Genomic DNA, 27822 nt, shown 5'->3' with positions numbered 1-27822 from the left:
GCAGCCTTTACTGTGGACAGATCACCAAATCTCCTGCCATCCCCATGAGGATGCAGCAACACTCACTGTTGAAACCAGGAACTCATCACAAAGCCCTCCAGAAACACTCCACTATACTTCCAAACACTTTGACAACAGGAACAATGCCAGGGATGAGAAAGGCAATTCTAGTTGTAGGAATCGGATACATGATCCAAAAGAAACTGTACATCCTCCCAAAAACCTATGTCTGTGCCCACATACCCAAATATCTGTAGATAATTTTCAGAAAATCTAGAAAATAGAGCACTTAGAAAAATCAAAAAAGTGAAATTGTTGCAAAGATAAATAGGCCAGTTACATACTGGTATCTTTTTATTTGCCAAGTCATTTAAGCCTTGTATTTGAAAAACACTCATTTTTTGATATTAATACATACATTTACATCACAAAAATTGTTTACTCAACTTGATATTTAGTGTGTTTCTGTGAAATGCTCCATCATACAGATCAGATAATAAACATTAAATTCCATCATGGAAATGGAGCCCGAACTAAAGTGATGCTCTTTCACAGGTCACCACAAACCAAATTTTAACACAAGCGCTCAATTAAATTTTAACCCCGCAGCTAGCCCCTTTTCAGAAACAATGTTAAGCTTTACTAATTCAATTGCAGTCCCATATTGCACTAAGATAGGTAAATAATACAAAAAAAAACATGTTCAAAGTAGAGTCATACTAAGGTACATTCTAAGTAGGTTTGTGGCAGTGCATTGAAAACAGGGTATATTATTTTCTAGTGATCTGTTCAGAATAAGGCAATTGTTCCACCTTGGTCCCATTGTGATCTCTGGCAGCACCCATTTCCAGTTTTAATAAATCATTCAAGAAACAAAAATAATCTTCAATGTCTTCAAACAATCTTATGCATACATAACTAGAGGATCATAGAACTCCTGTGGTGCAGAAGGTAGCCATTTGGCCCATTGATCCTGTACCAACAACAATCCCACCCAGGCTCTATCCCTGTTACCCCATGTATATACCCCACTCATCCCCCGACACCAAAGGGCAATTAAGCACGGCCAATCAACCTAATCTGCATGCCTTTCGGACTGTGGGAGGAAACCGGAGCACCCAGGGGAAACCCATTCAAACACAGGGAGAACATGCAAACTCCACACAGGCAGTGACCCAAGCCAGGAATCAAACCTGGTTCCCTGGCGCTGTGAGGCAGCAATGCTAACCACAGTGCCATGGTGCCATCCTGTGTTGTAGGACAGATTTTCAACATGCTACCCAACATATAATTAATGTTGCACAATGCCACCCATGATATAAACCACCCAAGGGGTAATGAAAATCAAACTGCAGCTGATCTGCATTGGCTCTTTTGTACCTGGGTGACAATTTGAACATTTACCTCCGTTATTTAGATCATATTTAATTCACTTAACTCATGCTGCATTGAAAAGCTGCAATGGTATCGATTATGTGAACTACTTGAGTACCTTACTGTAAATGCATTTTGAACAATGTTTTGCAATAACTCCTCCAAAAAGATTTTGAAAACTTCAAAAGCAATGGAGTGAATAAAGAAGCTACCTCTATATCTGTAGAATTACATGCTGTGAAATTGTTACTTTAATGACATTTCCAATTCAATTATACCATAGCTCATTACATAAAGAAATGTCTCAATGGGAATCCAACAATAAAAGATACATCCTCAATCTGCATATAATTCTTGCAGCTAATGAGATGGCAGTGCACACCAAGTACAAAATGATTGTTTTAACAACCACGTGGGGTACTCTTGCTGTATTATCCAATATAAACATAATTTATTCAATTAATAAGACCAAAGCATTTTCTAATCACTCATTGTTTTCAGTTCCTAGTACAAGAACAATGCAATATGAACACAAAATCCAAGTCTGATCAAGCACAAAATGTTCTGGGACCATATGGGTTTAAAAAAAATCAGCACATTATGTTATCAATTTTTTTAAAACCAAATTCCATCAAGGAGCAGCAGTGAGTTTTAGAAATGTGATCACTTTAGTGAACAAAATTCTTTAATTACCACAATAGTGAGTGTAAGACTGCGGTGTGAAGACTGCAACGCTTGCAATTCAGAGAAATCTTAACAAATGAGTTATAGGTTTATTAGCCTTGAAGTGTTTCATCACATAATTCTGCTTTGTGCTGATCATAATCAACAGTATGTAATTTCATGAACACTGCTGCATCATTATTTGCAGACAGGTGTTTAGGTGGCACCACTACATCTTCTCAGTACTACAGAGTACCAGTGTCCCTCTACAGAATCCATTGTAGATACTTAAATATTTGCAATTCAAATGATAGTAGAAATGATTTACAAAACAGCAGCCATTTCCAAAAAGCAGATCAATTATGAATTTGCTTAGGTACAGAATTCTGGGACACATTTCTTTCCACGGTAAGCAATACAGGAATACATAAATTGCCTGGTAGATGCTGCGTTATAAATAGTAAACGGAAATAAGTGCGAGTTTTAATCTTAACATGGAAAATTAACTATAGGAAAACTTAAAATACACAATAAAATTAGTGCTCAAGAACCAAAATTATTTCCAGCTAGTATTTCGTTTCAGAAATTATTCCCAATTATATTATGTCCTGTGCTGAAAACAGATTTAAAAATAAAATGACAGATAAATTATGTAAATTGCAGGATTCTGAATTGGTTAATGATATGGCAGACAGGATCAATGTGAACAAGGTGCTCAGTTCTCTTCACACCTTTTTCAATCCTTTCCCCATTAAGCAAGCAAAGACAGTCATGACCATCTTTGGCTTCACTTCCACCAGATCTTCAGGCAACGCATATACGCGAGTGCCTATCTTTCGTGCTACTGAAATGGCATATCTGAAAGAGACAAGCACACCATAGAAGAGTATTCAATCAACACCAGAAGTGCTACTTCCAGAAAGCATCCTTTGTTCCTCAGCCCTACATTATACCCGATTTATTTTTATGCCCACCCCACATTTGGTGCAGTGCATTTTGTTTGCCAATTTTTTTGTTGCTTTCCTTGAGAAATTGTAGTGGCGGGTTCCCATCCAGATGACCAACACCTTGAACAGTTTAAACAGTCCTTTCAACATTTTCGCAATAATATCCCCTCGCTGACATTTCAGTTCAGAACTAATCAGAAGCAGTGACAAATAACTCTGACCTCACCTCAAGTGACAATAGTAACTCCTTTAAAAGGATTCAAAATAGGATGCCCATCCACCTGATCATTTACATTTAATTGGCTTTGGGCGATGGTGTAACAGGGAATGGCATTCGCATTTCAAGCAGCATTTTCTCCTGTTTACTTATCAGTAGGAAGGCTGGGTGAAATATACATCAATTCTGTTCAATTTTGTTTTAGCTTAAAACAAGCAAATCCAGTGGATAAAGGTATAAAGAATCAAAAGGACACCTAATAGCTATTAGGTGCTGTCTATCAGATCAGACATCAAACAGGGGTCCTGCCTACTCTCTTGGGTAGATGTAAAAGATCCTGTTGTACTATTTCAAGGAACAGTAGTGGAAATCCCACTATTCACATGGAGGATGGTGCAGGATATATGGAATGAGCTGCCAGAGGAGGTGGTAGAGGTGGGTTCAACTACAACATTTAAAAGACACTTGGACAAGTACATGGATAGGAAAGGTTTAGAGGGATGTAGGTCAAACGTAGGCAAAAGGTACTAGTTCAGTTTAGAAAACTGGTCGGCATGGACCAGTTGGGTCAAAGGCCTGCTTCCGTGCTGTACATAACTATCCCCATTCCCAAGTCAAAATGTCCCAGCCAATATTTATTTCTAAACCAACAATGTGGTCTTTATCACGTTGGTCAGGATTCTCCAGACCAGCCATGGTGAGACCCACTATGGAGAATGCAGCCGGCCAGCCAGAGGTTCGTTGACTTTCAGCAGCACCGGAAGATTCTGGCAGCAGGGAGGGCTGGAAAATCCTGCCCATTTTATTTGCTGAAACTTGCTATGTTCTGGAATCATCTGCCACGTTTCCTGAGTTACAACAGTGATGACACTTCAAAAATATTTCACTAGTTGTAAAGCATTCTGGGAATCTGATAGTTATGAAAGGAAATACAAGTCTTTTTCAGATTTTTCTTCAAAATACAGTTAATCTAATCCCAATTAACCGCCTCAAAAGTACTTCAAATAAGAATCACCGACCCTCCCCCCCCCACCCACCAAATTCAACACAGGTTTTATTTATGAAGCAATTAGTAGAGCATTATAATTACTGATCATGAACATCAAACTTACTTAGCATTGTTCAGCTTGTCAGTGTCCGATAAGTCATCCTGTTTCACCAGCTCATAGTGAATCGCATTAGGTACAATAGCATCTATCAAGTCTATAACAGGCAAACTGGTGCAAATGCATTTATCCTGGGAGATTAAGAACAATAAAAGAAAGTCCTTTAAAGTAGATGACAACAGCAGGGCTTTTTCAAATTGCAACCTCCATTAATAATCAAAAATTTCTGTAAAACGTGAAGCAATGAAATCTGGCCTGCTGTATAACAACCTCACTTAAGAAAGGAGGGAGATAGAAATAAAGCAACTACAGTTAGCCCAACATCTGTCACAGTGGAATTGCTTGGATCCATTATTTAGGAGGCTATGGTAGAACATTTAGAAAATCATAATTTGATCAGGCTAAGTCATAGTGGCTTTGAGAAATTGAAATCGTGTTTTATTATGTTACTAGAATTTTTGAGAAAGTAGCATCCAAGGTTGATAAAGGGGAATTGGTAGATTTGGTGTACTTGGATTTCCAAAAGACATTTGAGGAGATGCCACATCAAGGGTAATGACACAAGATTAGATTACGTGGTGCATATATGTGTGTGTGTGCGCGTGCGTGTGCGTGTGCGCGTGCACGTGCGCGATGGTGGTAATATCTGGATGCGTAATCTAGTGACCTAGGCTAATGCTCTGCGGAAATGGGTTAAAATCCTACAACTGGGGGAATTTTAAATTTAATTATTAAAACCTGGAGTTGAAAACTAGTCTCATTAATGGTGACCATAAAACTACCACTGTCATAAAAACCTACCTGTTTACTAACATCTTTTAGGGAAAGAAATCTGCTATCCTTACCTGATCCACAGCTATGTGGATCTAAATGCTCTCTGAATGGCCCAGCAAGTCATTCAATTCTTAGGGATGGGCAACAACAGATGGCCTCGCCATTGTCACCCACATCCCATGAAGAAATAGATTTTAAAAAATAATAGGGGTTAAGTAATGGACAAAACTTTGGCAGATGGAGTATAAAGTGAGAAAATGTGAACATGTCCAATTTAGCAGAATGAATAGCAAAGCAGGGAACTACTTAAATGGAGAGACTGCAAAATCTGGTGGTGTCCTGGTACATGAATCACAAAGTTGGGAATGTAGGTACTGCAAGTGATGAGGAAGGCAAATGGAATATTGGCAGTAATTGCAAGGGGAATGAAACATACAAGTAGACAAGTTCTACTGCAACTGTGAAGAGCCTTTATGAAATCACATCTAGAGTAGCGTGTACAGTTTTGGTCTCCTTATTTGAAAAAAAGATATAATTGTATCAGAAGCAGTTCAGGGAAGGTTCACAACTTATTCTGGGATGAGAGGCTTATCCTAATGAGAAATGGTTAACCAGGTTGGGCCTATACTCAGGCAGATCATTGACAGACAACGGTATGGAAGGCAGACAGGAAAGTGGAGTTGAGAAAACAAGATCAGCCATGATCTTACTGAATAGTGGAGCAGGCTCCAAGGTCCAAATTGCCCACTCCTGCTGCTAAGTCCTACGTCCATTAAGACTGGAATTCTCTGGCTGTTCATGCTGCGTAGCCACTGCCAGAAAGGATGGAGAATTTGGCATCCAGCCAAATCTCTGTTCATCTCAGTGGGACGGGAGAATCCCGCTGGTGTGAATGACCAGAGAATCCTGATCAATTTTTCTGAACGTAACAGCTTTGCATGTCAGACTTGCAGTTAAGTAGGAGTAGGAATAAATTAAATTGTAATATCGCAACTTCTCAATTGGATTCATGGGGATAGAGGGAATTGTACAAGTGCCTGTATTATAACAGGAATTGCAATTAAATAGCTGTACATATGCATGCACTTCATATTACACAGTTGGGATTCTCTGGGTCCCAATGCCAGCACACCCCCTCCTGCAAGTTTCACAGTGGTATGGTGATATTAATGGGAATTCCTATTGACAGTGGCAGGATCAGAGAATCCTACCGTTAACAAATAATGTGCCATCTCCCACCACCAAGAAACTCACGGCTGGGAAGCCAGAGGATCCCCCCATTGAATGGGCATATTTTAAGAATACACCATTGGGCAGAAATTAATCTTGGACAATGCAAAATGGGCAGTATTACACTAGCCACGACCTGCATGATATTCATTCCTCTTGACTTCAATAAAATTCATTGCCCAGGATGAATTTCTTTATTTTCTCATTTCACACAATTACTCAGAGGAAAAATAGCCCAGAACCTTTTAGCACTGAGTACTGCTTATCATCAAACAAGGCAGATTTCAAGATTGCAGCAGATTTGTCAGAACAGACTGCTAGTCCAAAAGATTTTGGTGAAGAACTAGTCTGTGTGGATTAAAAACAGCAACTATATCTTCACACAAACATCTTCTTAGGAGAGTGCATCATATTATGCATTGTGTAAGGGGAGCGGGGGGGGCAGGATTTTAATTGCGATTAGAATGTGAGTTAAGTTTCTGATTTTCTTTCCTTGAATAGCAGGACTGTATATTTATTATACTATAGGTGTTACTTTAGGAATGTGCAAATAGGTGGGTAGGAATTCTGCCTCAGGCAAATATTTCAGCAGCTCAATAAAAATCAGACAGATGAAGTTGGGAAAATTCACTAGCACTGTATGAATGCTGAACAATGAAAGTGGAACATAACCAACAGGAAAGGAAAAAAAAAATCAATTACAAAAAAGGAAAAAAAAAGCCTAAACATGAGGAAGATGATTGGAAGTTTGACAAGTAGCTTAATGGTCACAGTCCAGTCAGATTTGATGCACATGACTACCAAGAAACATTGTTACATGCAAATAGGAGCAAGAAGAAGCAAAATAGAAGTCTTGTATCTTCAATTCTGTAGATTCTCTTTATAATAGTGTTTAATTGCTGGGTAGCAGATATCTTGCTTGATAATGCAGGGAAGCAGTGCAGGTCAGCAATTTCTCGATTCAAAATTAAAGCCAAATTGGGTGAGTGAAAAGAGCTCATCTTTTGCATTTACCTTGAAGCTGGTAATTGAGGTTTTCTTCTTTGCATTTGCCAAGGTCTCATTTACCCATTTTATAATGATTTCATCTGTCACCTTAGATCCATCTCCAAGATCTGAAAGTACCTTCAGAGTATACCTGAGAGTAAAGCAGGAAGAGCAAAGATTAAACATTTTAAGAGTTATTTTTTCAAAAGTAGCTTTTTCATGATATGATCTTTTTATAGCTTGCATCTGAACAAAAACAAATTCTGATTTCCAAAATCCAATCAATTGATAATAAACCTCCAGCAATAACTGGGGCAGCACTTCATTGAAATCTACCAAGAAGGATGTTGCACCAGAAGTGTTTTGCCACAGAGACAGGGGGAAGATTCAATGGACAGAATAAAATTCTCATCACCACAGTCACTTTTCATACACTGCCTACAGGGCAAAGCATCCTAACTTGCTTTGCCAAATAATCAACCCTTGAATTTTAGCCAAAAAGAAGGGGTTTGACTTTTACATAGGCAATAGTTTTGAGAAACATAGAAACCCCACAGTACAGAAAGAGGCCATTCGGCTCATCGACTCTGCACCAACCACAATCCCACCCAGGCCCCATCTCCACACTCCCACACATTTACCCACTAATCCACGCATCTCAGGACACCAAGGACAATTTTAGCAAGGCCAATCAACCTAACCCGCAAATTTTTGGACTGTGGGAGGAAACTGGAACACCCGGAAGAAACTGGAGCACCCAAAGGAAACCCACGCAGACATGAGAAGAATGTGCAAACTCCACACAGACAGTGACCCAAGCCAGGAATTGAACCAGGTCCTTGGAGCTATGAAGGAGCAGTGCTAACCACTGTGCTACCGTGCCACCCAGTAGCACAGTGTTCTCGGTTAAAAGGGGTTGGAACATGAATCCTGTAGATTTGGCTTAGGATAACTTCTCATTTATTCTAAAACTCTAGGGATGTTAAGATTCTTAAATGTTTAAAACATAGTTTTGAGGATTTGAAATTCAATCTCTTGCATCGTCTCACAATCAGAATTGCCAACTGTCCTGCCAACCCCCACCCCAAAAATAGCGCAAACGGGACCAAAAAGTTTTTTTTTGACATTTAGAATCATGGGATCCCAACAGTGCAGAAGGAGGCCATTCAGCTTATCAAATCTTCACCAACCACAATCCCACCCGGGTCCTATTTCTGTAACCCCACACATTTTCTCTGCTAATCCCTTATGTCTAAACACTAGGGTGAATTTAGCATGGCCAATCAACCTAACCCACATCTTTGGACTGTGGGAGGAAAGCAGAGCACCCAGAGGAAACCCATGCAGACACAGGGAGAATGTGCAAACTCCACACAGACAGTCACCCAAGGCCAGTATTGAACCTGGGTCCCTGGCACTGTGAGGCAATAGTGCTAACCACTGTACCACCATGAATAAATAATAATCTCCATGGAAAAGACATCAATTGGTATACACCAAACTCAAATTCATCAACTCCAATATGAATAAATAAAGGTAGTTTGTTTTGACAACACAGAAGAGAATACTACTTTACAGCAAATAATACACAACATCATCTCATCTTCAAAATAATGCATCCCATTCTGCTCTTGGAACAGCAGGATCAAATAGATCATCAAATACATCATAGTCAGCAGCCATATCATTCTATAAACAATCATCTTCTGTCCCACCAAGTGTATTGGGTATCCCACATTTTCTGAAAGATTTGATCTCAGTTCTGATTTCAACCCATTCACACAGGGTTGCTAATGACAGAGCCAAATGCTGGCTCTCCTGTCGTTTCATTTTTCTCTCACGCTATCCTGGAGGGTTTAAGAGAGACATCCCATGGTTGAATAAGACTGGTTAAATCACCGGGAAGCACTGCAATGTCACTGTTCTGTGATCTACATGCAGCAATAACATCGTTACCAAGCTGAGATCTGTAGACATCCCAGATTGGCTTAAGTTTTGTTCCATCAGATATAGATGACAGCACCCCTCTCCCCTTCCCTCCCTTTAGCCCCATTCCAGTAAGCCACCCTCTTTTCACCCAGCTGCCCCCCTTCCCCACTCAAAAAGACCCATCTCAGCAGCGATTTAAAAAAATATAGTGCTGAATTTTTCTTAAGAACAGATTGCATTTTTCTCTTGGTCAATCATTATCTTAATTATGATCAATTTGTTTCCCGAATCCCTTGCTTTATTTTTTAAAAGTGCAACATAACTAATTTACAAATAGAAACTATGTAGAGAAGTGGTTGCCAAGAGCAGCATGCAGGAGTTTTAACATGCATTAATAAATGGATCATGATAGTACTAATACAGAACAGCTTGCAATATAAATGGCAAAGAGAATGGTTTGAGGAACTAAAAGGAGTTGGAACATGAATCCCATAGAGTTGGCTTAGGATAACTTCATTTATTCTAAGAAACTCTAGGGATGTTAAGATTCTTACGTGTGTACTCTGAGCATTCTAGAGAAAAAGAATTACTCCACAGTATCAAAGTGCTGTTGTGTGTTCAAAAACATCAACTCTTTCAAAGTAAAAATAAATCAGCTTTATTTATTCCATCCATTCCAATATCTTGCCAAAGAAAGTTTCTCAAAACAAATGAGCTTAGCTAGCACAATATTACCTCCTCTGATGTCTCTGTATAAATCAATTTACAACACTTGAAAGATCAGGTTGCCAAAAAAGTGAGCACAAGAATTTTTAATTTTTTAAAGCTCTACATCACTATGCCAACCAATGATTGCCTTACCTTCTCATAAGTTGCCAGATCAGCGCCAGTGTAAGTGTTGGATTGCCATCATTCAAGTCTTGCCCACCAATACCCACCAGAGAAAAGTTGGCCTTCGTTTTACCAAGTTCGACGGCATAGTTGCAGTTTTCAAGCTGAAGCCAACAAGAACATATTTCAGATTAAGACATGACACCAAACTTCCACAAAATCCCAATTCAACAATCAGGAATGAGGCAGAATGATTGCACTTGGTTTTTAAGCACACAGCAACACACATACACACAGTGCAGCGCAACACAGACGTTATTTTTCAATTGTGGCAAGTTTATTTCTTAAAATAAACATTTCTGAAGTTATTTTCATTCAGTTACCATCTACGGATCTTAAAATCTTGTCACTGAATCTTTGGCAGCCTCCATTGTCTAAAGCCCAAGACAGTGAAATTCCAATGCACACGTGGGCTGAAGTTAACACCGGTGGCAGTGTTGCAACTTCAGGCCCCAAAGCCGGAGTAACTTGGCCATGGCCATTTCAGGAGCAGCAATACTATCCAGTCAGTCAATGATCCGCGTGGCATCAGGGCTCCCATCCCTACAAGGGTAGGAATCCAGCCTCCAAGAGCTGCCAGCCAATTGGAGGGCTGCTGCAGCATCACTGGAAGCAATGGCCACAGCTGGACCGGCTTTGGCTGGAACCAGAAAGATGGAGCAGGCCTGAAACTCAGTTAAATGGAGCTGGGTATTCTGGGTGCCATTGGGCCAGACCCTAGTGAGGGAGTGAGCAAAGGGGGCATTATTGCTTAATGCAGGGGGGGAAATGATAGGGTGGCCAGCATCAGGGGAACCTCCTGCATGGACCAAAGATATCAAATCAGGAGCCCTGTCTTTCTCTACGTTCCCCCCCTCACCCCCTTCCCCACTCCTTTCCAGCCATGCCCCCTACCACCCGGGGATTCAATGGCCTTTGAGCCTCCCAGCATGCCCACCATGCCTGCTCTCCGCTAGTGGGGACCAGTATGGATTGTCCCTGGTCTCACACCACACCCAAAGTTTGGGATGACCTGGGAACTGGGAGAATCCGGTGTTGAACGGGCTGTGCATATTTAAATGCTACTTTATGCCAATCAGTTTTGTGTCCTTGCTGGGTACGATTCGGTTTGCTTCATCAGAAAGATTGCAAACCATTTGGTACTGGGTGCGAAACCGATTTGTGGGCCCGCATGCTATTTTCCAAGGTTGGAACAATCTGTGCCAGGCAAGGCTGGAAAATTGTCCCCACCATCTTTACAATTACTTTGACTAGAACCTCTGCTCTTATGATCCGCATGTGTTTAAAAAAAGACAGATCAGACACTTCCAATTAGTGAAGGTATATGCATTGTAGAACTGAGCCACACAGTTGAATAGAATGGTTGGAAGTTCTAACACCAATCCCAGGTGGACTGACAGATTCTCTCAAGTCAGTGGTGGGGATTCCTGCAATCAGCCTTAAATTTAATCAGCTCGAGAATGGACGGACTGAGTTGGGGAAAAGATATTTTGGAGCTTCTACTTTCAATTTCTGCTCAGCTGCGGCACCTCCCAGTCCATGTTAATAGTAAATATCCAGCTTGACACAAGAATGGCAACTTGGCTGAGGTACCACAGGATAACTGTTGCCTGTGCGATTGCACTCCCTCAGGAGTCAACATTTCCAGGATGGGGAGAAAATTGGGAAATTTAAGAAACAAATGATTCAGGCAGAAAAAGGTTAAATATTAATTGGCTAAATTAAGGTCAAATGTATACAGATAGGGAGCACTCGTTGGATAATTATTTGTGCACTAATAAAGAAACACCCCAACAACTGGTAGGTGCCACAGTGATCGAGTGCATCAACCACCCCAGGAACATTAATTAAAGTTTTTGTTAAAGCTTCTGATTACTGTTAACAGCAAAGGGGTTGTTAATTAGCTTTTTCTTTAAAAATTGGTCTAGTCAAATCAGTTTAAGAGACACTTAGGGCAAAAATTTTCCTGTCCTGCCCACCACAGGAATTGTAATGGTCAGGGGCGGACCATGCAAAAAAAAAAATTTTAAGACAGAAGATTATAATTTCAGCAGCTTTTCCTGAAGAATGGCCGAAGGCAAGTGCAAATTGTCAGGTTATGATTGAGACATTGGCAGACAGAGTCTGAATCCCAGGACCAGCGGAAGAATGAAGTGGATGTGTGGACACTGATTATATCCCTCCCAAGGAGGAAACAGGATATGGCCTTGGCACTGTTTCTTCCTAACAAAAGTAAAATCAAGAAAAGTATTTTGAGCTGAAAGCCGTAGAAAACCTACAGTGCAGAAGGAAGGCATTCGGCCCATCGAGTTGCACCAACAACAATCCCACCCCTGCCCTATCCCCGTATCCCTGCATATTTACCTACTAATTCCTCTAACCTACACATCTCAGGACACTATGGGGCAATTTAGCTTTGCCAATCAACCTAACCCACACATCTTTGGACTGTGGGAGGAAACCAGAGCATCCGGAGGAAACCCACGCAGACATGGGGAGAAAGTGTAAACTTCACACAGTCAGCAACCCAAGCCAGGAATCGAACACAGGTCCCTGGAGCTGTGAAGCAGCAGTGCTAAACCACTATGCTACCATGCCGCTGAATGAAGATTTGGATCTTCTGTTAAGAGCTTGGGAGTATGGAAACAGGCCCTTTGGTCCAACTTGTCCATGCTGTCCAGTTTTTAACCACTAACCTAGTCCCAGTTGCCCACGTTTGGCCCATATCCCTCTATAACATCTTACCCATGTAACTATCTAAATGCTTTATGAAAGACAAGACTGTATCTGCCTCTGGCAGCTGTTCCAGGCACTCATCACCCTCAGTGAAAAAACTTGGACCCTTTTATATCTCTCCCTTAAACTTAGTCAACAGCTTTTCTCAAAGTAGGGGGGGGGGGGGGCGGGGGTCTAAAACTATCTACCTATTAAGCTCCATGAATGAAATTTACCAGGAAGAGATGATTTTATGGATGCCAACGAGTGAAGGGAAATCTTTGATAGATTCCAAAGATCAGACAGCTATTCCATGGAGGAATTTGTCAGAGTGCTTAAAATTGCAGAAAGTCAATTTGGTGATTCCTTGCCCAATGCCCGTATTTAACTTGCTGGATTATTCCAGGATGTCACATATGGACAAGCTCCTGGTATTAACTGAGGTTCAGGTCTCAAAGAGACTCCCAGTAGGAGGCTACTGCTTGAAAAGAATTCTGGGGAAACAGTCATTTCCAGATGCCTTGGGGCAACGAATGGGACATTCTGCAGTGTCAAAAAGCATGTTGAGTCAATGATTGTGGCATTTCAAGATCATTCAAATACTACAGTTGAGCGTCAGTGCAAAAGAGTTACAGCCCCAGGAATGACAGAGGGGCTGTTAATAGCTGTGACTCAAAATGTCATTATGCGATGAACTGTCCAAAGCAGGACAGCAGGACAGTAGATTCTTGAACTGATACATAACACAGAATTCAGAGGCTGAAAATAATCTGAAAGAATTGTACCAGTCACAAGAATCTTTAAATTATGATGAATGTATTAATCATGGCTTCATTTAACTATGCAGTGTTAGAAAGTGGTTGCAGCTCAACAGTACGTTGGACAAATTGGCTAAAACATTATCAAGATGTAGTGAGGATCGATACAAAGGTCACAGGATATGAAAAGTCTACTTTTTTAAAAAACACATTTAAGAGTGCAGATCTATTGACAGAAAAACCATGTTTTTCATTACATTTTTAAAAATTCATTCATGGGTTGGGTATGTTCTTCTGTTGTGGGCAAGGTTTTAGAAAAAATTATTAGGGATAGGATTTATAGTTATTTGGAGAGTAATGAATTGATTGGAGATAGTCAGCATGGTTTTGTGGAGGGTAGGTCGTGTCTTACTAACCTTATTGAGTTTTTTGAGAAAGTGACCAAAGAGGTGGATGGGGGTAAGGCAGTTGACGTGGTATATATGGACTTTAGTAAGGTGTTTGATAAGGTTCACCATGGAAGGCTTCTGCAGAAATTGCAGATGTATGGGATTGAGGGTGATTTAGGTAATTGGATTAGGAATTGGCTGGCGGATAGGAGACAGAGGGTGGTGGTTGATGGTAAGTATTCGACATGGAGTTCAGTTACGAGTGGTGTGCCTCAGGGATCTGTTTTGGGGCCACTGCTATTTGTAATTTTTATAAATGATCTGGATGAGGGTATAGTTGGGTGGATTAGTAAATTTGCTGATGACACCAAAGTCGGAGGTGTGGTAGATAGTGAGGAAGGGTGTCTTAGTCTACAGGGAGACTTGGACAAGTTGCAGAGCTGGGCCGAGAGGTGGAGGATGGAGTTTAATGCAGAAAAGTGTGAGGTAATTCACCTTGGCAGGAATAACGGATGTGTAGAGTATAGGGCTAACGGTAGGACTCTGAATAGTGTGGATGAACAGAGGGATCTAGGTGTATGTGTACATAGATCCCTGAAAGTTGGGAATCAAGTAGATAGGGTTGTTAGGAAGGCATACGGTGTCTTGGCGTTTATTGGTAGGGGGATTGAATTTAGGAGCCGCAGCGTCATGTTGCAACTGTACAAAACTCTGGTGCGGCCGCACTTGGAGTACTGTGTGCAGTTCTGGTCCCCACATTATAGGAAGGATGTGGAGGCTTTGGAGAGGGTGCAGAGGAGGTTTACCAGGATGTTGCCTGGTATGGAGGGGAGGTCCTATGAGGAGAGACTGAGGGATTTGAGGTTGTTTTCGTTAGAAAGAAGGCGGCTACGAGGGGACCTTATTGAAACATATAAGATGATTAGAGGTTTAGATAGGGTGGACAGTGATAGCCTTTTTCCTCGGATGGAGAAAGCTAGCACGAGGGGGCACAGCTTTAAATTAAGGGGTGGTAGTTATAGGACGGATGTCAGGGGTAGGTTCTTTACCCAGAGGGTGGTGAGGGATTGGAATGCCCTGCCTGCTGCAGTTGTAAACGCGCCTAGTTTGGGGGCGTTTAAGAGATCCGTGGATAGGTTTATGGATGGTAAGGGTTTGGTTTAGGTTAGAGGGTCATTGTTTTTTCAACTGGTCAGCGCAACATCGTGGGCCGAAGGGCCTGTTCTGCGCTGTAATGTTCTATGTTCGATGTCACTGGCTGGGCCAGCATTTACTGCCCATCCCAAATTACCCAAGAGTTAACCACATTGCTGTGGCCCTGGAGTCACATGTAGGCTCGACCAGGTAAGGATGGCAGATTTCCTTCCCTAAAGGACATTAAGTGAACCAGATAGGTTTTTGCAACAATTGAAAAGTTTTATTGTCATCACTAGCCTTTTAATTCCAGATTTTTACTGAATTCAAATTTCATCATCTGCAGTGGTGAATGAACCTTGGTCCCCAGGGTGTTACCCTGGGTCTCTGGGTTACTAGTCCAGTGACAATTTCACTATGCCACCAACCCCCCACCCCCCCCAAGATTTTGTAATGTTTCACTTTATGAATAGATTTAAAACTGAATAAAGATTGATATCTGGTCTGCTACTTCACCCATTGGCTATAAGTTTAACAATGAACAGAATCTTCCAGCTTTATTACAGAATAAAAATGTTGCCAACCAAGTCAAATTTCTAGTATTTATGATATAACCTATGCCCAGCACAAAGCACACATTCTAAAACAAAAAGCACTATTGGTGATCTCAGATGGATTAAGAGGTAATTAATTCAACATACTTTCTTCATGTTAGCCCCAAGCTGTGGATAGGGAGGTCTGTTGACACGGTTCCAATCCACTGGCACAGTGACTTTGTCATATAATTGGAATATCACTAAGCCATCAGTCAGGTCACTGGATAGAAACAAAACACCAACAGGTAAGCATTTTGTGTGAATTTTATAAGTGTCAAACAAGCATCATGATGAAATGTGTGTAACCAAAACGTCAACCAAGTTTTTTCTCTTTATGGATGGCAACAGAATGTCTATTTGTCCATACCACATTCTGTTTTATTTCTGATTTCTAACAATTGCAGTTTTTCCTTTTTAATCAAACAAGCCTGCTCTGGTGAAGGTGACAATGCAGTACAAATTTTTCTTTATTTGTTGGAGGGGTGTGGCAACCTGACAAAGGCAAAATTTATTGCTCATCCCCAACTGCCCTTACTTAGGTGGTGATGGTGGACCTTTGCTTTTAACACTTTTCCGTTCTTGCTGATACTTCCACAATGAGGTTCGCGAATTCCAAGATTCTGATCCAACAGTCATAAATTTATACATTGTGCCAGGTTTAAACTTTCTTTGTTAGTCACAAGCAGGCTTATATTAACACTGCAGGAAGTTACTATGAAAGTCCCCTAGTCGCCACACTCTGGTACCTGTTTGGATACACCGAGGGGGAATTTAGAATGGCCAATGCCCCTAACCAGCACTTCTTTCCGTAAAATCCAGGTACGCATGTGATCTTGTACACATGAAATGCCTGACATAGCTCAGCCATTTAGAATTTTGAACTGAATTGATTTGCCACATGTATTGAAATAGTGAAAAAGTACTGTTTCTTGCAGGCTATACAAGCAAAACATACCATTCATAGAGCACATAGGGTGGGAAGGAAAGGAAAGAGTGCAGAACATAATGTTACAGCCATAGCTAGAGTGTAGAGAAATATCAACTTAATAAGAGGTATGTCCATTCAGAAGTCTAATGGCAGCAGAGAAGAAGCTGTTGGAACAAATTGGCTAAAATATTATTTTGGGAGGTATCCTCGAACTTTTGAATCTTTTTCCCAACAGAAGATGGTGGAAGAGAAGTGCTGAGAGCCCTTGCCCCAGTTGGGGAACACAGTATGTCACAGATGCGCGGAGCCCTTGATTATGCTAGCTGCTTTCCCCGAGGCACCTAGAAGCTTGAAGGTCTCGACCATTTCATCACTTTTGACGTGGAACAGGAGCATGCCCTCCACAACACTTCCTGAAGTCAATGACTATCCCCTGCGTGAAGAAGTTGGAGGATTTGGGAGAAAGTGATTTGCAGTGTGATAGGAAAAGAAAATAAATCCAACTGAAATCCTGTCCTCATTCAAGAACAGTTTAGACCCTTCCTCCATGACCTAACACCCATTTTAATTTGTCACTTCATTTAGACAGCTGTGATATTGTTTGGGAGCAGAAGAATGCATCAAGATTCAGGATCCAATGATGTAATCAGCAGTCCAATGCAATTGAGTACTTCACAGGATTGTTTCAGGCACTAACTGACTGGACATTTTTATTTAAAAGGGCATTCAGCTGCAGCTATTTGGATCATAGTGTTCTGTGAGTTATTGAACTTGGTGGATTTTAAAAAACTTTTGAGGTTGCAGACTGTCCATTTGTGTTATTTTATTGCCTTGGTTGATTTGAATAAGTTCTCTCAGCTTATCGTGAGTGCTAAATGGAGCTATTTACCATTTATATAGACGATCTGGAGGAGGGAACCGAGTGTAGGGTGCCGAAATTTGCTGATGACACCAAAATTGGTGGAAAGGCAAATTGTGCGGAGGGTGGGGAGAGTCTACAGAAGGATCTAGATAGGCTGGGCGAATGGGCCAGGAAATGGCAAATGGAATTTAATGTTGGTAAGTGCGAGGTGGTCCACTTTGGTAGGAATAATGGTAGGAAGGATTATTACTTACGTGGAGAAAAACTGCAGCAGGCGACGGTGCAGAGGGACCTCGGGGTCCTTGTGCATGAGTCGCAAATACCCAGCTTGCAGGTACAGCAGGTGGTCAGGAAGGCGAATGGGATGCTGGCCTTCATCGCGAGGGGGATTGAATATAAAAGTTGGGAGGTCTTGCTGCGGCTGTATAGGGCATTGGTGAGGCCGCAGCTGGAGTACTGTGTGCAGTTTTGGGCGCCGTACTTACGCAAGGATATTTTAGCCTTGGAGGGAGTGCAGAGGAGGTTTACTAGGCTGATGCCGGAGTTGAGGGGGTTGAGCTATGAGGAGAGGCTGAATAGATTAGGCTTGTACTCGTTAGAGTTTAGAAGAATGAGGGGAGATCTCATTGAGACGTATAAGATGATGAATGGGATGGATAGGATAGAGGTGGAGAGACTCTTCTCGCTCAGAAAGGATAGTAGGACTAGGGGGCATAGCCTCAAGATAAAGGGGGGGCGGTTTAGAACAGAGTTGAGGAGGAACTTCTTCACTCAAAGGGTGGTGAATCTCTGGAATTCTCTGCCTGTTGAAGTGGTGGAGGCTGCCTCGCTAAATATTTTTAAGACGCGGGTTGATGGGTTTTTGATGAGAGAGGGGATTAAGGGTTATGGGGAGAGGGCGGGAATGTGGAACTGAGCCACGACAGATCAGCCATGATCTTATTGAATGGCGGGGCAGGATCGAAGGGCTAGTTGGCCTACTCCTGCTCCTATTTCTTATGTTCTTATGTTCTTATAATAGATTCTACAATGGAGAAAAAGATGCACTCTGCCAGAATATTACTGTCAGGACAGAGATGTCAAAATTTTACCCCATGTTTTAAGTTTATTCATTAGTGTCACAAGCAAGCTTACATTAACACTGCAATGAAGTAAGTGTGAAAATCCCCTAGTCACCACACTCCAGCATCTTTTTGGCTACACGGAGGGAGAATTTAGCATGGCCAATGCACTTAATCAGGACGTCATTTAGACTAGGAGGAAAACCGATGCAGACACAGGCAGAACGTGAAGACTCCACACAGACAGTGACCCAAAATGGGAATCGAACCCGGGTCCCTGGCGCTGTGAGGCAGCAGTGCCAACCAGTAAGCTGCCCCAGATATGGTTTAACCAGTGTATTACACACTACTTCCACAGCCTTTACTGATTTCTATACCAACGTGTGCCAATATTCTATTCGCTTTGTCACACCGTCCAGTCATTAGAATAAGAGATTTATTTTCAAAGTCCCTAATCAAGCTTCCCTTTTAATAATTCCATTTATATATAATCATGTAGTTTTTCACCCAATGTGCAATTATCAGTGTTGAATTTAATTTGTCTGACAGTTGCACAGTTGATGCAAATCAGACTGTAGATCTGCAGTGGGCTCTCGCCTGATGAAGGAGCAGTGCTTTGAAAGCTCATGATTCCAAAAAACCCTGTTGGACTTTAACCTGGTGTTGTGAGACATCTTACAGTTTGTAGATCATAAGCAACATCCTTATCCACTCTCCTTATATAGAAAACGTGATAAAAACTGTATTCATGCCTTTTGTAGTTTATTCTTTCACGGGACGTGGGTTTGCTGGCAAGGCCAATATCTGTTGTCCATCCCTAATTGTCCTTGAACTGAATGGCTGCCAATAATCAATGACGTCAGGAGTCCAAATGGGGCATGGGTGGGCGGCTCGCTGCCCCAGCGTAAAATTGCTCAGGGCAGGAGGGAACCTAGAGGGCACTTTCTACTTCACACTCCCCTACTCCCGGGATTTTGTTTGGACATGAGGGGATAGGTGGGGCGATGCTGGGAATTAATGAAGCAAATTGGGACAAACAGCAGGAACAAGGAGTGGCTTAATGGGAAGTAGTGTTTCCCAAAGCTCTATGGTGACTCCTTTACTGTATTTTTTTTTTACAGAAGAATATTCAATGGTTAATGAAAAGGAAGAGTTAATACGAAGTTCATTTGGATAAATGAATGGGCTTTAGGTGGCTAGTATAATTAGCTGAACAGTGTTCTGTATTATTCAAAAGGAGCTAAGAAACATAAGCCACACATCTTACACGCATGGATGCAGGGAAAGTCAGTGACTAAGTTCATAAGAAATCTAACTAGAGAGGAAGTAAATAGGATTTAGTGAAATATTGTTCAGCAAGTGAAAAATCAACATTAAAAAGTGTGTTATATTTTGGTTACATAGACATTGACAAATTCACAAATTGTTCCCCAAACCTATGGAGGGACATTAACCTCATGATAGGTCTTGGATAATGCATAGTTTCATCAAACACACTGAAGTTTCTTGTATAATGGGGAAGAATTTCCAGAATTACTCTTGAAACTAGTCACAGGTCTCTTTGTCTATTTGCCTCCCTTAGTTATTAGCAGTACAAGCAGCTGGAGAAAGCACAGTAAGAAGTTGGATCACTTAGTGATTAGAATGCTTGGTAACAAGCCTCGTAATCTTTTCTCATCCCTCATTTGTATCGTCTACTAATATGGACATTGTCAAGTTTTGATATCCAGACCTTGTATGTACATTAGAAGAAGCAAAAGTCCAAGGATGACTTCATGTTGTGTCACATAATACCCCATGTCCATCGCCCCAGACTGACACAACACCTTTTATTAGTAGTTAAAAAGAATTTACATATTAGTCACAAGTAGGCTTACATTCATACTGCAAAGAAGTTACTGTGAAAATCCCCTAGTTGCCACACTCCGGTACCTGTTCAGATACACTGAAGGAGAATTTAGCATGGTCAATGCACCTAATCTACACATCTTTGGATTGTGGGAGGAAATTGGAGCACCTAGGAGGAAACCCACGCAGAAATGGGGAGAATATGCAAACTCCTCACAGTAACCAGGCCAACTCCTTTGCTCTATGATTCCAATTGCTTTTAGATTTATGAAAAATTGTTCATATGGAATGTATCAAGAAACTAATGGCAATCTAAAATGTTGTCAGATACTCCACATTCGATTTCTGTGAATTATCCTTAACCTGAGCCAAGACCGTGTCTACACAGCAAATAATGTTAAAGGAACTAAAACTTTCAGCAGGAGCAATAGTATTATAGATCAGTCATTTCTTTATAGAAGAAACATGAAGATAAACATGTTTTACCTGTAAAGGTGATTGACAAAGGGACTCACCCCCTGTGAATTCATCCAGTTCCTGAAGGTTCTTTCTTCCCTCGATTCACCTAGGACAATACAGGATTAATGGAGAAAGACTTGAGTGGCATGACAAACAAGTTAAAGAAGACGGGTGCAGAAGGCCAGGGGATAAGGGAAAATAGCAGAGCACTTGATTCTCCAGTGTGATTTTATTGGTCTGAAAGTCACTTTGATACACCTATTGTCCACAACAATCATATCTTGCTGGCTACTTTACAAGCACTGCAAATTAAGTTTAATAAAAAGCATAATCCCTCCTAATTTGCTTTCAAAATAACGATGAGGCCAATGGCGTTCACCGTTATTTCCACACAAATGTTACAGCAACTTCAAATAAGGGCAGATGGTGGCTGGAATGAGGAACTTAAATTAGAAATATGTATGGAGAAATTAGAACTGTTTTCCTTGGAGAAAAGAAGGCATCCAGGAGATTTGATAGAGCAGTTCAAATGATGAGGGGGTCTGACCAGAGTGGGTAGGGAAAAATTGTTCCTGTTTGAGAAAGGATCAAGGATGACAGGGCACCAATTCAAAGTAATTGGCAAAAGAAGCAAAAAAGTGATGAGAGAAAAACTTCTTCGCACAGTGAATGTTTATGGTCTAGCATAAATTATCTGACAGCATGCTGGAGACAAGTTCAAACCAAAAGCATTCAAAAGGGATTTAGTTTGTTATCCAAAAAGAACAAACAAGCAAGGTTATGGCTAGAACAGCACTACGTGAATTGCTCAGAGAGCCAGCGCAGACATGGGCCAAATGGTCTCCTCTACACTGTAACAACTTTGTGAAACATATGCAAATCTGAAAATTACTGTCTGAATTTCAGTGGCATAAACTACACTCCTCCGTTTGTCTTATTATTGAAATGTATTGAACAGCAAGTATTTACACAGTAGAATCAAAGTAAGACTCATGACAAGATATGAGAGCAGGTGTTAAGTGATGCAACAAGCCTGTCCTGGAGCCATTTAAGGACCTTGCATATTTAATTAAGCCTAGATTAGCCGTCGGAGATGCTGAGCATTAATTACAGACATTGTACCTCTCTGGCACTGGAAATTATTACAAGTGTGTTGAGTCTTGTCTCTTCAGGTTTTAATTGCTGTTTCTTGCATTACAACAGTAATTATATTTCAAAAAGTACTTCATACCGGTAAAGCACTTTGGGATTTCCTGAGGTCTTAAAAGGCACTTTATAAATGGAAGTTTTATTGTTAGATATTCAATAGTCGTAAATTTCAATTTTCTTTGTATTCTTTCATGGATGTGGGCATCATCAGCAAGGATAACAAACCACCTCAAAATTTCCCGTCAACTGAGGCCAGGTCATAGAATCATAAAATCCCCAGTAGGCAGAAGGAGCCATTTGGCTCATCGAGTCGGCATCAACCTCAATCCCATCCAGGTCCTATTCCAGTAACCCCATATATTCATCCTGATACTAGGGTCAATTTAGCATGGTCAATCAACCTGACCCGCACATCTTCGGGCTGTGGGAGGAAACTGGAGCACCCAGAGTAAACCCATGCAGATACCGGGAGAATGACACAGACAGTGACCTGAAGCTGGAATTGAACCTGGGGTCCCTGGCGCTGTGAGGCAGCAGTGCTAACCACTGTGCCACCCTTAAGGCAGATAGGACAAGGATGTCAGGTCTCTATCCCTAAAATGTTTCTACAACAACCAGTGATGGTTGTCATGGTTGCCATTACTGAGATTAGTTTTATATTTCAGATTTAATCACTGGATTAAGATTCCACCATGGTGAGATTTGAACCCATATCCCCAGAGCATTAGCCTGGGGCACAGGATTACTAATCTGATGACATTACCGCTGTGTCAGGCATCAACTTTTCTTCTCCCTCTCCCAATCCAATCGTTCCTTCTTTTTGTCTCTTTCTGCACCTGATTTTGCATTCAATTAGCCCACTCTAATTTGCACTTTTCTTCCCCAACTTTGTACTTTAATCAGATTGATATAGAGATATGCCATCGCTTATCCTGTTCACTCAGAGCCTTACTTTCCTCCACTGTAGTCTTATTAGCTCACACTTTCTCCTGCATTTATTAGTGGATTCCAAGTGATCTTGTTTCTTCTAGGGGATTTGTGGTTTTGTTCCCTGTATTACTTCAGCAAAATTCTCTCTCAAATTCTAGCATTATATTTTTTAATGATGTGAAGAGGTACTCCCAGAGGACAGCTTCTCAAGTTGAACAAATTAACTTTATTTACTAGGTTGCTTCATTAGCTGAGTGCTTTGAGCTAGTCCATTCTACACTCTAATTAGAAAAATGACTCCCCTTGGAGATTCCCCATGTTAGGTGTTGAATGGTTGCTCAGACCACATGACCCTTACTCTGCAAGGCTAGTCTTAATGTGACAATCACCACAAATGAGAAATTCCAAAAGCTGAACCCTACCCAAATGTTTTGTGTTCGCTGTGGTACAATGTAGCTAACTAAACAATGAGGAGACAATAACTTCCATTAAATGGCACAACAGATGGGCAGTATGGTGGCACAGCAGTTAGCACTGTTGCCTCAGCATCAGGGACTCAGGTTCGATTCCTGGCTTGGGTCAATACATGCAGAGTCTGCATGTTCTCCCTTTATCTGTACGGGTTTCCTCCTACATTGCTGATTAGGTGCATTGACCATGCTAAATTCTTCCTCAGTGTACCTGAACAGGATTGTGGCAAAGCGATTTTTGCAGTGTTAATGTAAGCCTACTTGTGACACTAATACATACAACATACCCCTCTGGTCATTAGCAGGAACTGTTAGAATATTAAAAGAAGTTCTAAAATGTATAGTGCACATATACAATGTAGGATAGGAGAGGAGATGAGATGATGCCTCCATCAGAATGAAAATTACTGGTTGATATTCACAAAGCCTATTTCCTTCTGAATGAAGCCCTTTCTATACTTACTACATTTACTTAGATTTACTGAGGTTAAATTGGCATCAAAGTGACAAATGGAGTATAATTTGGGAAATAGGAGGTTATTCACCCTTAGTAGAACGAATAGAGGCACAGAATATTTCTTAACAGGTGTGAGAAACTGGTAAATGTTAATATTTTGTCATCTTGTTGAATAGAAATTACATTGTGTAGCAATTATATTTGCTAAGGCAATTGCATTGTTAAACAAATGATGGGCATGAATTCACCTATAAATTGGAACTTTATTTTAAATTTATTTATTAATGTCATAAGTAGGCCAACATTAAACACCACAATGAAGTTACTGTGAAAATTGCCACACTCTGGCACCTGTTCAGGTACACTAAGGGAGAACTTAGTATGGCCAAAGCACCTAATCAGCACGTCTTTCAGACCATGGGAGGAAACCGACGCAGACACGGGGAGAATACGCAGACAGTGACCCAAGCCAGGAATCGAACCTCAGCGCTGTGAGGCAGCAGTGCTAACCACTGTGCCACAATTCCCAAAAGAATATAATGGGGCATTACGCAGAGGAGTACAAGTACATATGAACATACAAATTAGGAGCAGGAGCAAACCACTCGGCCCCCTGAGTCTGCTCTGCCATTTGGTAAGATCATGGCTGATCAGATTGTAACCTCAAGCCCACCATGACACTGCCCACCAATTTGTTTAAATTTAGTTTAAAATCGGTTTAACCAAAATAGTACAAGCGGGGACAGTGTGTGGTGTGCCTGTCCAAGCCAGAATCTGCGGGTTTGAGTCTCGCCCCTGGTTTTGGATGGTCAAGTAAGGTGTTTCCATAACACTGCCAGAGTATCAACCTGCAGTTACCTTCAGACAATGCCAGTGACAGGGGGTAAGAGTGGGAGAGACATCTGGTCAGTTATGACTGATGCAGCATGGCAGCCCTCGAGCAATAAGCCTCTGGCGACATGCTAGCGATCTGTTCCAGTTAAAACTAGCTCTGGAAACAGATTAAAGGCTGCTTTGTGCACCACTAAGTGCTGAATGAGAAACAACAACTATAAGTGGGGACAGTTTGGTTTACGTTCTAAGTTTCCGTTTAAGTTTATTTTTTGTTTGATGCAGTATTCCTTTTCAACTGTCCCCCGGTTTTGGCTGATTTATTTTAATTGGTTGTCCATTTAGCTTTGAAAAAGTACAAGTGGGAACAGCTGCAACACTGAGGTGCAGACGGAACAGAGTCTGTCAGCCTGCTCAGCTATCTTGGAAATGAACCTTAGGTAAACACTAGTTTTGAACTCACTCCACGATATATAATTATTAGAGTTAACATCTGGAACAACATTTGCTCACAGCTTCTAGCAAGAATAAATGCAACCAGGTAACCTACATAAATGAACAAGGAAGTGGTCCTCTGACCATAAGAATTCTAAACAGCTTACAACATCCATTAAATTAAATTAATGTCAACAACACCACATACAAATGGAATTCATTACTGCGCTACCCCTTAAAACAGTCTTGCATCAATCAATTGTAAAATCACTTTACTTCACTGCAGAATGAAACACAATACAACCACAGATAAAACACAAATGCAAATGCCAAAGACCATCGATGCAAATACAACAGGAGAAGCTGGAAATGGCAGTAGCCGTGGAAACCTCCTTAACCTGAAAACACTAATTCTGTTTCTCTCTCTACAGATGCTACTTCATCCGCTGAATATTTCCAGCATCCACTGTTTTAATTCTGGAAAAAAAAATGTTGCGTACAACAGGTATAACTACATCATGATTTTGCGACAACTTAGTGTACCATAATAAGTTAGAGGGACATCAATTTGGAAATAAAATTTAAAAATCTATCAAGTATAATTCATTAATAAATCATTCGCCAGACTTCAGAAATATGGGACATATTAAGTTCAGGTAAATTATATGTGGATTATTTGTTTAAATTGGCAAACTTAGTTTACTTGCTATTCCATTAGCTAGGCAAGTGTATACTTCCAGATTTTTTTAAAAATCAAATTTACAAAAGTACACTCCATTACTTCCCCCAGGTAAAGATGGAGGTTTTTGCAGCCACTGAGCACAAGATCACAAAGCGTTTCATATTTTTCCAATCAGAAGTTTACAAATGTAAACCATAACACTCCGAATCAAATAAACATTTTATTTCTCATTTTAAAAGGATAGATTTCTTCTGAAAATAATTTCAGATTATAGAAATTAAATGTAATTTTACCAAGACATGAAAGCCCTGAAGAATAATCTGCAATTTAAAATATATACATATACAACAGCACAAACAAGTGTAATTTCAATGCACGTAAATATTGCATGCTGAAAATGGTCGAGAAAAATCAGAGGAACAAGCAAGGTTTAATGATGCATTATTTGAATGAATAAATTATAAAAACACTGGTCACTGAAATCATTGGATTTTTTTTAAAGAAACAGGTCCTATGTATACTCCATTTCAGATGATGAGACACTTTGTAGAATTTGTATTCAAATTATAGTTACAACTGGTTTCTTCTCAAGGAACAATAGACAAAATAATCCAATTTAAAAATAAATCTGGCAGCAGCATAGATGTTCCAAGGACCTCAATCACATTTTGATACAATCAGGCAACTAAAAGAGGTATAAACATTGGCCAAGGATTTATGGTCCTCCCTGCTAGCCCGCAGCAAATCATTTACATCTCCATTCAGTTTAGCTGGACCATAGCATCTCGCCAGGTGTGAGGTCCCATAATACTCTGGCCATTGTCGAGGACTACTTCTTTTTGCTGACAAACTTTGCCAATGACAACCAGCATTGTTAATTTTTATAATGAGTATACACAATTAATTGATGCCTGCTGCTTAAATTTACATAGGTGTAAAGAAAATTGAAATAACTTTCTATAATGCATCCTTAATTTTAGTCTTGTATAGCATATAGTTTCTTCATCAGCAATACACAATTGAAATCACTCGTATAGTGTTGTACACCTTCAAAGCGAAAAGTCATCAGCATGATTCATTGCCACTTCAGGGTGCTACTACTGTGCTCAGATGGACTTCCACAATGAAGAGAAACGTCAAACATAGAAAGAACTATTCACCATATAATTTAAGTGTGAAATTATTCAATTTTTGGGTTCTGCTAACTTTGACAGCATGTACATCACCAGAACCACACAATTGAATGTTTGCTTTGTAACTAGTTTCCAGTCACTACTTTCTTATATTGACATGAGTGAAGTATAAAGCTTCTGAAAAAAAACACACACCACAGCCAATGGCATGCTCGGTTACTCAATATAATGGTGGTGACAGTTTCCAGGAAAGACAGCAGTGCATTCAGCAAAGTGCTCCCAGAAATTGTCCTGTTCACAAAGCAAATCAGCAGTTGTGAAATGACAAGATGATGGAACATAGGAAGGTGGTGGTTGTCGTAGGGCATGAGGGTTCAGAGATGGTGAAAGAGAGCACAAGAAGCAGCTCTGAATACAGTACCTACAATGGGAGGGGTCAATTCTGCATTCACCAAAGCAGACAGGAATACAAAAAGGAAAGCAAAAGTAAAACACATTTTGAAGCAATCTGACAATTTGCATACTACTCCAAACATTATTCAAATAATCCCTCAGAGTCAACCCATTCTATTTATTGGCTGCAAAGCAATGACCGAAGCTTATGCACGCTTTCATGAGGAAAAGATAAATCCCTGCTTTCTCGTCACATTGAAAAATTTCAATGCACCTTATAATGAATCACTAAGGACCATGGCTGTAGGAGCAAACATTCTGCAACAGCAATGCTCCATAAAGAGAGTAAATAAGCATCTATATTTTGATGATATTTGTTGAGAGGAGAATGTTGGCTAGGGTACCAAGCCACAACTCCTTCCTCAGGGCATGAAACATTCAATTCTAAAACAGCACAGCATTGGAATGTCAAGC

General features: G+C 40.7%; 1 protein-coding gene across 5 annotated transcripts in view; it reads right to left on the bottom strand.

Annotated features, from left to right (window-relative positions):
• Positions 1 to 326: 326 nt before the first annotated feature.
• LOC145341098 (plastin-1-like) overlaps positions 327 to 27822 on the bottom strand; it is a 123972-nt gene continuing 96476 nt past the window's right edge. For all 5 annotated transcript variants that reach the window (XM_080185945.1, XM_080185946.1, XM_080185948.1 and 2 more), the window contains exons 11-16: positions 20896 to 20974; positions 15816 to 15930; positions 10089 to 10222; positions 7326 to 7449; positions 4314 to 4438; positions 327 to 2895 (exon numbers count right to left, since the gene is read on the bottom strand). In XM_080185945.1, the coding sequence (XP_080042071.1) occupies positions 2763 to 2895; positions 4314 to 4438; positions 7326 to 7449; positions 10089 to 10222; positions 15816 to 15930; positions 20896 to 20974 (710 nt within the window). In that variant the 3' untranslated portion in view covers positions 327 to 2762. The remainder of the gene's footprint in view (positions 2896 to 4313; positions 4439 to 7325; positions 7450 to 10088; positions 10223 to 15815; positions 15931 to 20895; positions 20975 to 27822) is intronic.

The sequence above is a fragment of the Carcharhinus amblyrhynchos genome, chromosome 3, assembly GCF_965287045.1.
Source record: "Carcharhinus amblyrhynchos chromosome 3, sCarAmb.v2.hapA, whole genome shotgun sequence".
Taxonomy (NCBI): domain Eukaryota; kingdom Metazoa; phylum Chordata; class Chondrichthyes; order Carcharhiniformes; family Carcharhinidae; genus Carcharhinus; species Carcharhinus amblyrhynchos.
This window is presented reverse-complemented; position numbering and strand designations above follow the sequence as displayed.